This window comes from Bombina bombina, chromosome 6 (assembly GCF_027579735.1).
Source record: "Bombina bombina isolate aBomBom1 chromosome 6, aBomBom1.pri, whole genome shotgun sequence".
In the NCBI taxonomy this organism is placed as follows: Eukaryota; Metazoa; Chordata; class Amphibia; order Anura; family Bombinatoridae; genus Bombina; species Bombina bombina.
In genome coordinates this window covers 312114572-312129659 of record NC_069504.1, presented here as the reverse complement: position 1 = coordinate 312129659, position 15088 = coordinate 312114572, and the positions used below count along the sequence as shown (strand labels likewise).

At 40.7% G+C, this 15088-nt stretch overlaps 1 protein-coding gene across 1 annotated transcript in view; it reads left to right on the top strand.

The window, feature by feature from the left end:
- Positions 1 to 15088, top strand: part of METTL25 (methyltransferase like 25) — a gene marked incomplete in the record, with an annotated part of 826773 nt that overhangs the window by 618343 nt on the left and 193342 nt on the right. Inside the window, 1 exon segment of the mRNA XM_053716932.1 lies at positions 5472 to 5501. Within this exon segment, the coding sequence (XP_053572907.1) occupies positions 5472 to 5501 (30 nt within the window).

Sequence of the window (15088 nt, the reverse complement as noted above, 5' to 3'; positions counted from 1 at the left end):
TATGTGATAGCTAGCTGCCACGACAACAATCTTAGAAAGACATTCCATGTAAACATGCTCAAGGAATATTTTGAGCGACCAGAGAACGTGACGGCCGTATGTTGTTCCCCTCAGGAAGACCCCGACAGTTTACCCATTCCAGACCTATTAGAAAAGAGCCTCCCCACAGGTATAGTGGCACAGGTTCAGATAGGGGACCGACTTAGCCCCACTGAAAGGGAGCAGCTCAACCAACTCCTCCAGTCCAAACACCTCACCTTCTCCCCGAAGCCAGGGTACACTACTTTAACCACCCACCAGGTAGATACTCCGGGACAAGCTCCCTTGCGCCAGGCTCCGTACCGAATCCCCGAAGCAGTTAGGACAGGAATGAAGAAGGAGATCGATGAGATGCTCCAGCTCAGGGTAATTGAGCCCTCCGATAGTCCCTGGGCCTCCCCAGTTGTCTTGGTGCCCAAGAAAGATGGGACCACCCGGTTCTGCGTAGACTATCGGAGGCTCAATGAAAATACCGTGACGGACGCTTACCCTATGCCCAGGGTAGACGAGCTACTCGATCGTATAGCCAGGGGAAATTACCTGACCACTATTGACCTCTGCAAAGGTTACTGGCAGATTCCCCTGGCCCCGGAGGCTATCCCCAAGTCGGCATTCGTCACCCCATTCGGCTTATATCAGTTTAGGGTAATGCCGTTTGGGATGAAGAATGCCCCAGCTACATTCCAGCGCTTGGTGGATAGGCTCCTGGATGGCTTCCAGAGTTTTGCTTGCGCCTACCTGGACGACATAGCGATCCACAGTGAGTCCTGGGAGGACCACTTAGCTCATGTGGGAATGGTTCTGGATCAGATCCGGGCTGCTGGCCTGACTCTGAAGCCAGAGAAATGCCACTTTGGGATGGCCGAGGTACAGTACCTGGGTCACCGGGTGGGGTGTGGAAAACAGCGACCAGAGCCGGCCAAAATAGAAGCTGTCGCCAATTGGCCCACCCCCATCACTAAGACTCAGGTCCTAGCCTTCCTGGGCACGGCAGGGTACTATAGACGGTTCGTACCAGACTACAGCACACTTGCCAAACCCCTGACTGACTTGACCAAGAAGAACTTACCTCGACAGGTCCTGTGGTCTCCCCACTGTGAAACGGCTTTCCAGGCTCTCAAAAATGCTCTAATTAACGCTCCTGTCCTGGCGGCCCCAGCCCTTAACAAACGTTTTATCGTCCATACAGATGCTTCCATGTTTGGGCTGGGAGCCGTCCTCAGCCAAGTAGGCGAAGATGGAGGGGAGCATCCAGTTGCCTACATCAGCCGGAAGCTCCTGCCCCGCGAAGTCAGCTATGCAGCGGTCGAAAAGGAGTGTTTGGCTTTGGTGTGGGCATTAAAGAAATTGACTCCCTATTTATATGGTCAGGAGTTCACTCTGGTCACCGACCATAACCCGTTGGTGTGGCTGAACCGGGTCTCTGGAGATAACGGCAGGCTATTACGTTGGAGCTTATCGTTGCAACCCTTCAATTTCACCATTACTTACAGACCTGGGAAACAGAATGGCAACGCCGACGGGTTGTCCAGACAAACCGACCTCAGCCCCGCATAACCAGCGGTCTGGACAGCCTTAGTCTGCCCCGAAAAGGGGTCAGACCGTGTCTGCCAGAGTGTTCCACAGAAAGGGAGCACTGTTACAGAAGCATTAGTTATTTTGTTGTGAAGAGCTTATTTCCCAGCAGCAATGCCTGAACCAGCAAGCCAGCGCCTAAGAAGGGCTCCAAGAAAACCGTAACAAGTATCATTTCATAAAGAGTTAACTCTTTTTTTTCAGCTTTTAGAAACTATTGTCTAATCACCTCTGGAGCCAGACTGCTAATTGATAAGATGAACTTGTAAACTTGTTATCTTAAGTACTGTAATCCTATTGTGGCCTGTCAAAGGACAGTGCTCTCTATCTAAATGTGTGATGGGGGATTTTGTGCTTCCCCCCCTCTCCCCCTGGGAGTGCCCTGTGTGCATGTAACCTTAATAAAAAGCAGGCTGGGCATCCCAGTCCTGAGTTCTTGTTTGACCCTCAATCGCAGCGTTGACTCGTTTTTGTGGGCAGAAGGGTATCCTAGCTGTACTGCAGCTAAGGGAGATTATTCTATATTTGCGAGACTCATATAGAATACTATGGAAAGCAGCTTCTCCCCTCTTTAGCAATAGGGATCCAGGCTACTAAGCGGTCCATCTCTCAGCGAGACTAAGGGTAACCGTAACAGATCCTGTAAGGGTCTTTCGAGAAATTATCGTCTTCTCCTCCTAAGGGCTTGTTTGGAGCCTGTCCTTGGTAGACCTGTGGTCTTTGAAGGGGGTGTTACCCCTTTGACTCTCTAGGAGATCTATCTCTCTGGGTTTGCATGCCGAGGGTCCAGGAATCAGACACGCCTCCGAGCTTTTTGGTCTGAATCTATTCAAGTGTCCAATGTCCAAGGTTATTGGGATGTGGGATGCACTTCCTAGGGTGCACTCCTCCGTATGAGGTGACTTCATGGTTCCTTAGAGGGTTAGAGCATCGACCGGTCTCGGTTTCTGGGGATCTGGCTTATGGCCATGTCTCTTGTCTGAGATTCGAAGTCCGGATCTGGTTCGGTCTTGGGTGGTTTGGTTTCAAAACTTCGGTTTTGGAACATCCGCATGTCCCTTCAGGGGAGATTGATAACTGCCTAAGGGTTAGTTTTGCTGCCTCTCAGGCGGGATCTTACAGATGTTGTCATTATTAGCTATTGCTCCTTGATGTGGGCTCGTGGTTGTTTGTTTCAACTGAGCTGTCGGTAGGTTGAATTGGTCTTTTATCAATTTGTTTTACCGTTTCTCTCATCTCTTTCCCGTGCCTATGGCTGGGGAATGGGTTGCTTTGCGTTTGCCCTCCTTCGGGGAGGTTTTTAGAATACAGTATCAATGAAGCCCCAGAGGTCCTTCTCTTCTCGTTTATGAGGGGTTCTGCCCTTCCTTGCGTGCAAGAGAGCTTTTGACTGGATTCTGGTACTGGGACGCTGTAGTTCAGTGTCCTATCTCCCTTTGTTGGGAGTGGTCATTCTTTGGAAGGGAGCTGTGTGGGGGTTCTGGAACCCGAGCACGTAGTTCTGCCTTGGCTTGTGGTAGCAAGCAAGTTTAATAATGGGAGGTGTTCTCCCATGGGCTTGTTCCTTTTTGACCACTTCTTTTTCCTCTGAGGTGTGGTTTGGAGAACTTTGTATTCTTTGTATTCGGACGTTGCCAATCCTTTTGGACTGGGTCCGTTACCTCAGAGTGGGGGTCGGGGATCTGGCTGCTCTGTTGAGTCTTGACCGTGTACTTCCAGTTGCTGCGATGGGGCCTAGGGGATACCTTCCCTGCCTAGTAGTTGAAGGCTTGGAGTCTGAAGCCTGATGTGGCTGCTTTATGTCCTGGTTTCTGCCTTAGGTGGGGTGTTCACTGTGTTTCATCCCTCCACTGGTTTCATAGCAGCTGGTGTTGGATGTTCTTCTAAGGTCTAGATTTTTTCTTGAACGAGAGTCGTTGACGATATTTTTCGATCTTCTCTGTGGGATGGTCTCCCACGTTGGCTTAGGGTCAGCTTTGCTGCCTTGAGGCTGGAGTTCGCGAGTCTTGGTCAGAGGTGGCTGTGTGTTTTCACTAAATAGCCTTTTCTCTGATAAAATATTGTTGTTTTTTTTCTAATCCTTGTCTGCAGGCTCCAAATTTCCTTGGTTTTATATGCTACCTATGTTGACTAGTTTAGCGGTTGTGTCCACTAGACTAGGGTACAGTAGGGAGCTTGCGGCTTCCTTGGAGCACCATAAGTCGTATGGTGTTGTGTCAGGGATCTGAGGATAGACCTTGGTTCGTCTCATGATCACATTTTTATAGGTGTGGAGTTGATTTCTGGTCCTTGTCCTTCTAGGGAGTTCATTTCCCTGGGCAGTTTTCTTTAGCATCCTTGCGTTCGCTTTAGTCGTTTTGAGGTTTTCTTACCTTAGTTGTTGGTCCTTTAGATATCTTATGGTCCTCCGTTTTTTTTTCCCCCTCGGGGGTAGCTGAAGGTTCTCTTCCTTCCGGTCGGGGGTTAGTTCCGTGTGATCGGAAAGCCTGCAGGATTTGGCTCCTCGTGGGTTTTTTGTGCTCAATGAATCTAGGGATCCGAGTGGGCTCTAACACTGCTTCTTAGGTTGTTTAACTGATGGGCAGTTACTTTGTCCTTCAGGTTTTTAACCCCTTGTTTCTAAGTGTTGCAGTTCTTTTTTGGGTGTTGGGTAATTTCAGGCTGTGGTACCCTTCAAAGGGGCCGCCTTTTGTACCCGCCCTTTGTTTGCATTCAGTGTCATCTATAGCTTGGGTATTGTTTTCCCAAAAGTAATGAATGCCGGTGTGGACTCTTCCCGTTTAAGAAGTAAAACTTAAATTATGCTTACCTGATCATTTTCTTTTCTACTGATGGGAAGAGTCCACAGCTCCCTGTCCGCGTTTTACCTATGGGACGTATTTTAGTTTATATTCTTCTGGCACCTTTTTCACCCTGATATTTCTCCTACTGTTCCTTGTTCCCTTGGCAGAATGACTGGGGGATGAGGGAAGTGGGGGAGGTATTTAAGCCTTTGGCTGGGGTGTCTTTGCCTCCTCCTGTTGGCCAGGTTCTGAATTCCCAAAAGTAATGAATGCAGCTGTGGACTCTTCTGTTAGAAGAAAAGAAAATTATCAGGTAAGCATAATTTAAGTTTTTTTTATGTTTATACTGCTGCAAAATCGATAATAATCATATGTTTATACTAAAGCTGTGTATACACAGTAGGGCATACAAGTCAAAATTAAAATTGTTTTATTTAGATAGAGCATGTGATTTTAAGAGACTTTGCAATGTTCTGTTAAGAAATTTACTGTCATGGTATACTTTTTTTTTGTTTTTAAGCATACTCAGGTATGCTCAAAAACAGTAATGGCATACTGGGAGCTAGCTGGTGATTGGTTCCTACACACATACGCCTCTTGTCATTACTCTTTCATTTTTTTGTTTATTTTTTAAAATTATTTTTTGTGTGTGTGAATGACCAGAACTTTGTCAGTGCAAAATGTCACAGCACATACCAGATTACAAGTAGTTGTTTGCTCTGAAATTATGATTTTGTAATTTAGTAAAATAAAAAAATGTTATATTTCTTTTTCAACTTCTATACATTACAAATTCTGGCTGCAATGCTTTAGGCTCAGTGCCAGCATGATATTTTTTATGAGGTTTCAAACATCCCAATGTGTGTGAAATTGTTGTCTCTATCTCTAACTGTCTTAAATAAACCAAAGAAGCTATAAATGAACTGATTAACAATGTAACACAGAGTGCACACACATATGAGTGTGTGAGTTTATTTCATGTCACATAATTAATCTGCTATCGTTGCCTGTGCGTTTATAACATCAACTGAAAAAGTGATAAACAAATCAGTCTTATCTTTTGTTCACATTCAGGCAATGGAGCGTGTTGCGGTCGGCCAAGGGGTAAGTAGTATTGTTTACTGAATCACACAGATCTGTCTTACTTCTTATTTCTCTTAACACATAACCTAAATGTGAACTTACATTCTCCAACTGTTTTCATTTAACTCAATGTATTAAGATGTAAATGATGCTTTGTTTCCTAATTAACTTTGAAGCAGGTTTCATTTTGTAACACAGACTGTCTTGTGCTAATATCTACTTGATTTTACTTTTTTTTTTTAAAAAATCAATTTTATTAAAAAGAACACTATCACAATTAAATAGCTTTGCTGATTATTTGCATATGTGTATCTTAAATATTCACATTTATCCTAAGGTTCCTCACAGCTTCCTGTTTTAAACTGCTTAAGGGACATGGGCATCAACATTTTTCATGATTTATATAGAACATACAATTTGAAAAACTTTCAGTGCACTTCTATTAGGGTCAATCCATCTCAAGTGGTCCAACATAGGTTGCTTGACCATTTTTAATTTTTCATAATTTTATCTCTATGTATTGGTATTAAAAAACCACCAGTTTTTAATTTTTATTTTACTTGGTTTAACCACGGCAACCAAATTTGTTTATGGCGCACAACACATTTTAGTTATACAGATGTTTACGTAAACCTCAATATCTCAACTCAGGGTTGTCCTAGCTCTTTGGAACAAAAACTCTGGATCACATTACAAGGTACATGTTCATTTATAAACATTTTGCACATTTTTGATCCTTAGACTTAAAACTTAAAGGGCCAGTAAACTTAAAAAATAATGTTATATAATTCTGCACATAGTGCAGAATTATATAACATTATATTAGTGCAAGTTTTTTATTATATAATATCTCCGGTGATTTTTATAAAAATAAAAGGGGTTTTCCAGACCCGCCCTCTGTGCTCTACTGAGTGGGTCTGGTTTTTCCTCACAGCGCATCGGGCCAGCTGTTTAGTCACAGCCCGGCCCGACCGCGCCATTACATTCAATGCAGCTCGCTCCTGCTCTGTCTGACAGCAGGAGCGAGCTGCATTGAATGTAATGGCGCGGTCGGGCTGTAAACAGCTGGCCCGATGCGCTGTGAGGAAAAACCAGACCCACTCAGTAGAGCACAGAGGGCGGGTCTAGAAAACCCTCTTATTTTTGTAAAAAACTTGCACTAATATAATGTTATATAATTCTGCACTATGTAACATTATTTTTTAGGTTTACAGGCACTTTAAGTCCTAATGTAAATGTTGAAAATTGCTGGTTTCACTTTTAGGTCAATTTTTAATGGGAAGGGTTTGAGTTTCAGTCCCATTTTTTTATTTTTGTTAAGGGGATACCTAGATAAGTATAGTGTGCATGCAGAACATTTCAGGTTTAATGCTTCTCTTTTTTTTATGGGGGCAAGAATGTGCAAGTTTTAACATTTCCCCTAACTTTCAGGTTGATTATCTGGTGGGGGGGCAGATACAAATCTGAAATATTTACAGATTTAAGTCTTCTATTTTAGCATACTGCTTTAAAAATTTAGAGATTATATTGGCTACACAGCTAGGGCTAGTAAAAATCTGGAGAGAAGCCTACTTTATTCATGCGTTTTGAGAAATGAAAAGATGTAATATCGGCATAACAAATAATAAAATTAAATCGTGTTTTACACTAATTATGTTTGTAATTGACACACCACAATTTCAAGCTACATTTTTTTTTTGGAAGCTGTGAGATTTCCTCACTTGTTCTGGAAGCTTACGGTGGCCGTAGTCAACTCGGCAGGTGTACGTTTTCTGAGAGCATTGTTCATGGAACCCCATGCTTTGTCCACAGTAGATATATTGAATGATGTTCTAGGTCCAGGTTTAAAAAAACAACACAGTTTTCATCACTGATGTCCTCAATGAAGCCTAACCACCACTGGTCAACATAGAGACAAGTGACACAGTCATTATTCCGTAGAATCAGGGGGACAAATTTCATCACTGCATGTTCTTCAAATATTTGCAATGCAGATGTAAAGAAGCATCTGATAGTACTCTATGATACTGCCTCAAAATGGTGACATTTTCTTGTACCTGGAATTCTCTCACACTTATCAAACCTGTCATGTCAGTTCATGACAATGAGTTACTTACTTGCTTTTGACATAGATGTATGTAACCCCTTTATTACAATTATTGGACCACTTGACATGGATTGACCCATTATTATAATTCACCTTTTTCTCTTTATGTTCTTTGTTAAAATTCCGCTCCTTTGCATGAGAGCATAGTTTCTTGCTTTTAGGTCTATAAGGTAGCAGTTTCTGCTCCTGAGCCTACCTCAGTTTGCTGTCATGAAAAGGAGCTAGGTTTCAACAAAGAATACCAAGAGACTGAGGAAAAATTGATAAGAATAATAATTTGGATTTTTTTTTTCATAGTTCAGACAGAGCATGCAATAATAAGAGACTTTTACATTTACTTCCATGTACTTCTATTTTAATTTGTTTTGTCTTGGTATCCTTTGTTGAAAGGAATACCTGGGTAGTCTCAGTTGTATTCAAGAATACCTGGGTAGTCTCAGTTGAATTGTAGTTACACATATCCCTCTTGTCATTGGCTAACCAGATATTTTCACTAGGTCCCAGGAATGCAATGCTATTCTTGAGCTGACTTTAACTATGTGTTTAGAGGGACTTGAATCCCAATTTTTGTCTTTTATGATTCAGACAAAGAACACGCCTACCTACATACTTTTCAAAATAGAATACCTTTAGAATACAGTACATTTGATAATAGAGGATATTGGAAACTTGTATGTTCTATCTGAATTATAAATGAAATCATTTGAAACTTGTCATCTTTCCATGAGGCCATAATGATGTAAGTTACAGAGCATGATTGAGTCTTGCACACTCTATGGCAGCAGTGGATTTAGCAGTGTTATATAAGAAACCTATAGAGGGAGCTTTAGACTGCAGTAGCTTCAGACACTTTATGGTAAATATCTATGGTAAAATAAGTAAATGTGATAACTGTAAAGCTAACAGCACTGTTTAAAAAAGAAGATTGAACATAGACTGAGAGTGCATCTCTGTGGATAGGAGCCAGCCAAATAGTGTGAGCAACAGCAGTAAGTAAAGGCAAAGCTGTGGGTATTCCCTTCTGTCACTCAGCACTGCGTGTTGCAGCTACAGCTCCATCAACAGGTTGCTTGTATAACATGGCTATAGACACAGCTGCCACATAGTGATCAAGATGTGCATACTTCTAACCCTACTTGTGTATTCATTCATTACAAAGAGCCAAATTTCATCCTAGGAGATCAAAAGAATGAGGTAAATGCGATTATAGGAGTGAATTGTTTGTATTTATTTTAATTTATGCTCTGTGCATCATATTTTAAATCCCATGTCCCTTTAAAGGGTTATGAAACCCAACTTTTATGATTTATGAAGAGCATTTAATTTTAAACAACTTTCTAATTTACCTCTATTAACTAATTTGCTTCATTCTCTTGGTATTCTTTGTTGAAAAGCATATCTAGATAGTCTCAGTAGCTGCTGATTGGTGGCTGCACATAAATGCCTTGTGTGATTGGCTCACCCATGTACATTGCTATTTCTTCAATAAAGGATATCTAAAAAAATGATGCAAATTAGATAATAGAAGTAAATTGGAATGTTGTTTTCATTTGTATTCGCTATCTGAATCGTGAAAGAAAAATTTTGGGTTTAGAGTCCCTTTAAGCTTGAGCACCATGGGGGGGCGACTTAGTTGGGAAATTATTTAAAAAGTAGGACAATGAAAAGGAAGAAAAATCAAATAAAAATGAGTTAGAAAATAAAAGTAACATTGCACTCCATATTAGCATTGTATTGATGCCTGTGCAACTGATATCGTTTGATAAATTCTAGGAGAAAAGAAAATTTATGCTTACCTGATACATTTATTTCTTTTTTGACACGATGATCACGGATCATCTAATTACTATTAGGAATACCACTCCTGCCCAGCAAAGAGCACCACAGCAAAGCTGTTAAATATCACCTCCCTTCCCTCCCACCCCACATTCGACCGAAGTAAAGGAGAGAAAGGAAGTAACAAGGTGCAGAGGTGTCTGAAGTTTATAACAGACTAACAACCTGTCTATAAAAACAGGGCGGGCCGTGGACTCATCGTGTCAAAAAAGAAATACATTTATCAGTTAAGCATAAATTTTCTTTTCTTTTTAATGACACGATGAGTCCACGGATCATCTAATTACTATTGGGAATCAATACCCAAGCTAGAGTACACAGATGATACGGGAGGGACAAGACAGGGAACCTAAACGGAAGGCACCAGTGCTTGAAGAACCTTTCTCCCAAAAGCGGCCTCAGCCGAGGCAAAAATGTCAAATTTATAGAACTTTGAAAAAGTGTGAAGAGAGGACCAAGTTGCAGCATTGCAAATGTGTTCCACAGAAGCTTCATTTTTGAATGCCCATGAGGAAGCATTAGCCCTCGTGGAATGAGCCGTAACTTTCTCTGGAGGGTGCTGTCCAGCAGTTTCATAGTCAAAACGTATGATACTCTTCAGCCAAAAGGAAAGAGAAGTAGCTGTGGCTTTCTTACCCTTACGTTTTCCCGAGAAAACCACAAACAAGGCAGATGACTGACAAAAATCCTTAGTTGCCTGTAGGTAAAATTTTAAAGCAAGTACCACGTCTAAATTGTGCAGAAGCTGTTCCTTCTGAGAAGAAGGATTAGGAGGCAAGGAAGTAACAACAATCTCCTGATTAATGTTCCCGTCAGAAACTGCTTTAGGAAGAAATCCTAATTTTGTACGTAAAACTACCTTATCCGAATGAAAAATAAGATAAGGAGACTCATACTGCAATGCCGAGAGCTCTGACACTCTACGAGCAGAAGAAATAGCAACAAGAAATAAAACTTTCCAAGATAACAACTTAATATCTAAGGAATGCATAGGTTCAAACGGAGCCCCTTGAAGAACCTTAAGAACTAAATTAAGACTCCAGGGAGGAGTAACTGGTTTGAACACAGGCCTGATCCAGACCAAGGCCTGACAAAATGATTGCACATCTGGAACATCTGCCAGACGTTTAGGAATCCTAACCCTGCTCCAAGAATAACCCTTGGATTCACACAAATATAGATATTTACGCCATATCTTATGGTAAATCTTTCTAGTCACAGGCTTACGAGCCTGAATCATGGTCTCAATGACCGAATCTGAAAATCCCTGCTTGGATAAAATTAAGCGTTCAATCTCCATGCAGTCAGCTTCAGAGAAACTAGATTTAGATGAGGGAAGGGCCCTTGAAGTAGAAGGTCCTTCCTCAACGGAAGTCTCCAAGTTGGAAGAGATGACATTCCCACCAGGTCATATCAAAAAGACGCTGCTCCGACATCCATCTTTGAACGGTAAAACGAGGAAAACTTTATTGGTAGTTAAATCATGTGATAAAACACAGCAAAATTTGGTAAAGTGTCAGACATGGGCACAGCACACAGGCATACGCATTTTGGAAGAAATTCCGTAGCATGTACTACCAATGTGACAGATTGTGAACTTATTTTCTCAGAAGACAAAAGTATTCTGACACTTAGTTCCTTATTTGATCTTATGGAGAAACTATTACTGAAAGAATCAAAGATTCAGTGGGATATCTGGACTTTGGAAAAATTTAAAAGCCTTAGTATGATCCCTAGAGGACTCAGGGTCTACAAGTTCCCCACATTCAAAGTGGGTAGCAGTGATAAAGAATTCATAGACTCATGGAACAATGTTTTGTCTGATTGCTCTCTGAGACTTATGGTGTTATTGTTGATTTATAAGAACAATTAGAGTGCATAAGAAATGAAATTAATGATTTACAAGTTGAAATGAATAGACAAAGTAACTATCCTGATTTTGCTAAATTTGATAAAATACTTAGAGACTTAATGGCGAAAGGGAGGTCTGAAATTATGGAGAGAAAACACACTAAATTCATAAGAGACAAATATGATTATGCTAATAATGCTGTATACATATGGAATAGGAAACTTAGGTGAAATTCTAGGCAAAACCAGCCAAGATTTGGTAGGAGAAGAAGAGCTAACAGCAAAAGTAATCAAAATAAAAATAAAAACAAACAGAATTCCTCTAGGAATGTCACTTTTTCAGGTAGCGATACTGACTGCTCCAGTGATGGTGATACACAAAATGAGAATGTATCAGAAATGCAGCAGATTTCTCCTTCAACCACCACTATAGCAATCACTCATCCGCCGCATGATCCTAAAATCAATCAGGACACTTATAACATGAAACCAAGACAATCTACATATGTTGAAACTACACATAGTGTCCCTAGACCAGATATCTCTACATTTGAACAGGTTTTTCCGCAGGCTCAGGGAGATTTAGCAGGGGGTGGGAGAGGTCACCTCTCCAGTCAGAATCTGGCCACTACCAGCAATCAGGAACGATATCAACTGAGAGAACCAAGACCCCAGACAAAGTACAAATAGTGGGTAATGTTGTGAATCTGTCTTCCTTTAATTTGAGTGAAGCACAGTATAGAGTACTAAATCTTGGTTTGAACTTTGCCCCCACAAATAACTTTGACCTGTTCCAAACAATTCTAGATGTCAATAGACTGGTAAGAAACATCACATTAAGTAAACACTTTTCAGATGACCAGTCTATGACCCATAGTGACCTAGCAACAGTAACTAGTAGCAATCTCAAGTTGTGTGATAGACCTAGTTTTTCAGAAAATTGTGATATTGTCTCATTACAGCAATTGCAATTAAATGCCACATACGAACAGGATAATAGAAGTAGAGGCCCTAGCCTTAAGAAGAAGTCACGCTTCTACCCAATACAGAGCAGGGGTAACATCATTGAAACGTTTCATAGCAGGGTGGAAAAAGATCTAATTAATCTCAAGTCTAAACGATCAACTAGCAGACCCAATCTATCCTTATCTGAAAGAGAGGCAGTTTCCTCTTTGCAAAATAATGAAAATTTGGTTATAAGGAAATCAGATAAGGGTGGAATGGTAGTTGCTATGGATTGTGAACAGTATGTTGCTGAAGGTCTCAGACAATTACAGAATGAGGATGATTACATAGTTCTGGGTAGGGATCCCACATTTGAATACAAGAATGAATTAAAACATCTTTGGGATGAAGGGTTGGAACAGGGGTGTATTGATCTTAATACAGCTGATTTCCTTTTTGTGGATAACCCCAAGACTCCCCTGTTCCACCATTTTCCCAAAACACACAAATCTATAAGCAACGTGAAAGGTTGTCCTATCGTAAGTGGCGTTGATTCTCTATTAGGAAACCTTTTGCAATGGCTCGATAATATACTCCAATCGATTGTCATGTCACTTCTCTCGTTTGTGAGAGATACCAAACATATTCTGAATATACTTGAACATGTCAAGTGGACTGATTCTAGTGTTTGGATGACAATTGATGTTGTCTCTTTATATTCAAGTATCCCACACTCTAAGGGAGTAGAATCTGTGACCTTTTTTCTTGACAATATTACTGTTTATGACTCCTGTCTTAATAATTACATTCTTAAGGTGCTCACGTTTCTTTTGACACATAATTTTTTCAAATTTGAGGATCGTTATTATCTCCAAAGGTGTGGTACTGCCATGGGGGCAAAATTTGCCCCCTCGTATGCCAACTTGTTTTTGGGATGGTGGGAGTTTTACCACATCTTTGGAGATAATAACCCATACAGACAACATATATCTCTGTATCAGAGGTATATTGATGACCTCATCTTCATCTGGACAGGAAGTGAGGATATTATTCCCAGCGTTCTGGAGTATTTACAGTGTAATGACCTCAATCTGAGCTTCACATGTGAGCATAATCCACATATGATTAACTATTTGGATGTGACTCTAATAGGACACCAAAGTGGTAATATCGAGTCTACTGTTTACAGGAAACCCATCTCGGGTAATTCACTACTCCAGGGCACTAGTTGCCACCCTAAACATGTCCCCTTTGCTATTGCTAAGGGGGAGTTCATGAGACTAAGGAGGAACTGCACAGACTCTGCGCAGTTCAGGAAAGAAGTCAGCAGTGACCACACTAGACAGGAAAGATCTACTAGATTTGAAATCTGCGAAGAGGAATGTCTTTAAAGGTGTTACTTTTGTAACTAATCATAGTGTACAATATCAGGAGATGTGTACAATTGTTCGTAAACATTTTTCTCTCCTCTCTGCAGATGACAAACTTGTCAATACTGTGAGTAGTGCACTAAGATGATCCTATAGAAGGAGCCCTACTCTGGGTAATATTTTGGCACCTACATTGCTTAAAAGCAAGAAAGAGAATCAGGGTTCTTGGTTACAACATCCTGGCATGTTCAAATGTGGAAAGCGGAGGTGCAAACCATGCGAATATGTCAAAGTAACTAGAAATTTCAACAGTATGGTTACTAATAGAACTTATGACATTGACACTTGCATGAACTGTACCACTGAATATGCCATCTATCTCATTGAATGCTCCCATTGCAAACTACAATATGTGGGTCTCACGTCTAGGGACCTGAATACGAGGATACGTGAACATTTGTCATCCTTTAAAACTAATAGGGCTAGTACACCTAGTACACACTTTGGTACTCTACATAACAATGATTTACATTTCTTCTCATGGTGTGCCATAGAGAAGATAAAAAGACCCACTAGGGGAGGTGACATAGATACTATCCTGGCAAGGAGGGAGGCATATTGGATTTTCACCCTTGACACTAGATTACCAAGAGGTTTAAACTCTCAATTTGATATTATTAATCATTGGGAGTAACTTACTTTGCCTCCTTGCCATGACGATAGCATGACTGAACATGATAATGTTAAGACAATATACTTGGCATTAATATATATATTTTGCCTAAGTCACATTAGGATAACTTATCCCCTTCTCTTTACCTAAATGTTAATAGTATACATTATTAACTTTTGTGTGGTCCCCTTGTGTTTAAGCATTGAGTGTTATTCTCTAGACAGGTCTCCTGTGTAACTTTAGGTAATACGTAATCATCCATACTTTTACGCAGTACATTCTGTTATTCATTAACTTGTATATTATGTGCTTTTATAGACATATATACCTGTATTCTTTCTGTAAACAGGTATGTAGTGGGATTATTGTTATTTTGCCTACTAATTAATAATATTCTTCACACATAGTACAACTTAATGTTGAGTTAGTGTATCATCTAAACAGTTATTGCTTGCGATACACTAGTCCCATGGGTTATCTTTCTTAGTCCTTCTAGTGTTATTTACTGCTGCATTGTATAGTGCCTTATATTATCATCTGTACCATTGTATTCAGTCTTAGTATATCATGATATGTTAGTTACCCTAACTGGTATGGGTGTGTATAATTTCAAGAGCGTTTGTAACAAATATATTATTTTGAGTATAATTGGTTTGAGTCACAAGGGCGTTGTTCTGTTTTTAACCTATCATATGAGCCGTTAAGGTTTTTAAACAGGTGTGTGGGTCAGCACATCAGGCTGTGACTACGGAATTTCTTCCGAAACGCGTATGCCTGTGTGCTGCGCCCACGTCTGACACTTTACCAAATTTTGCTGTGTTGCTGT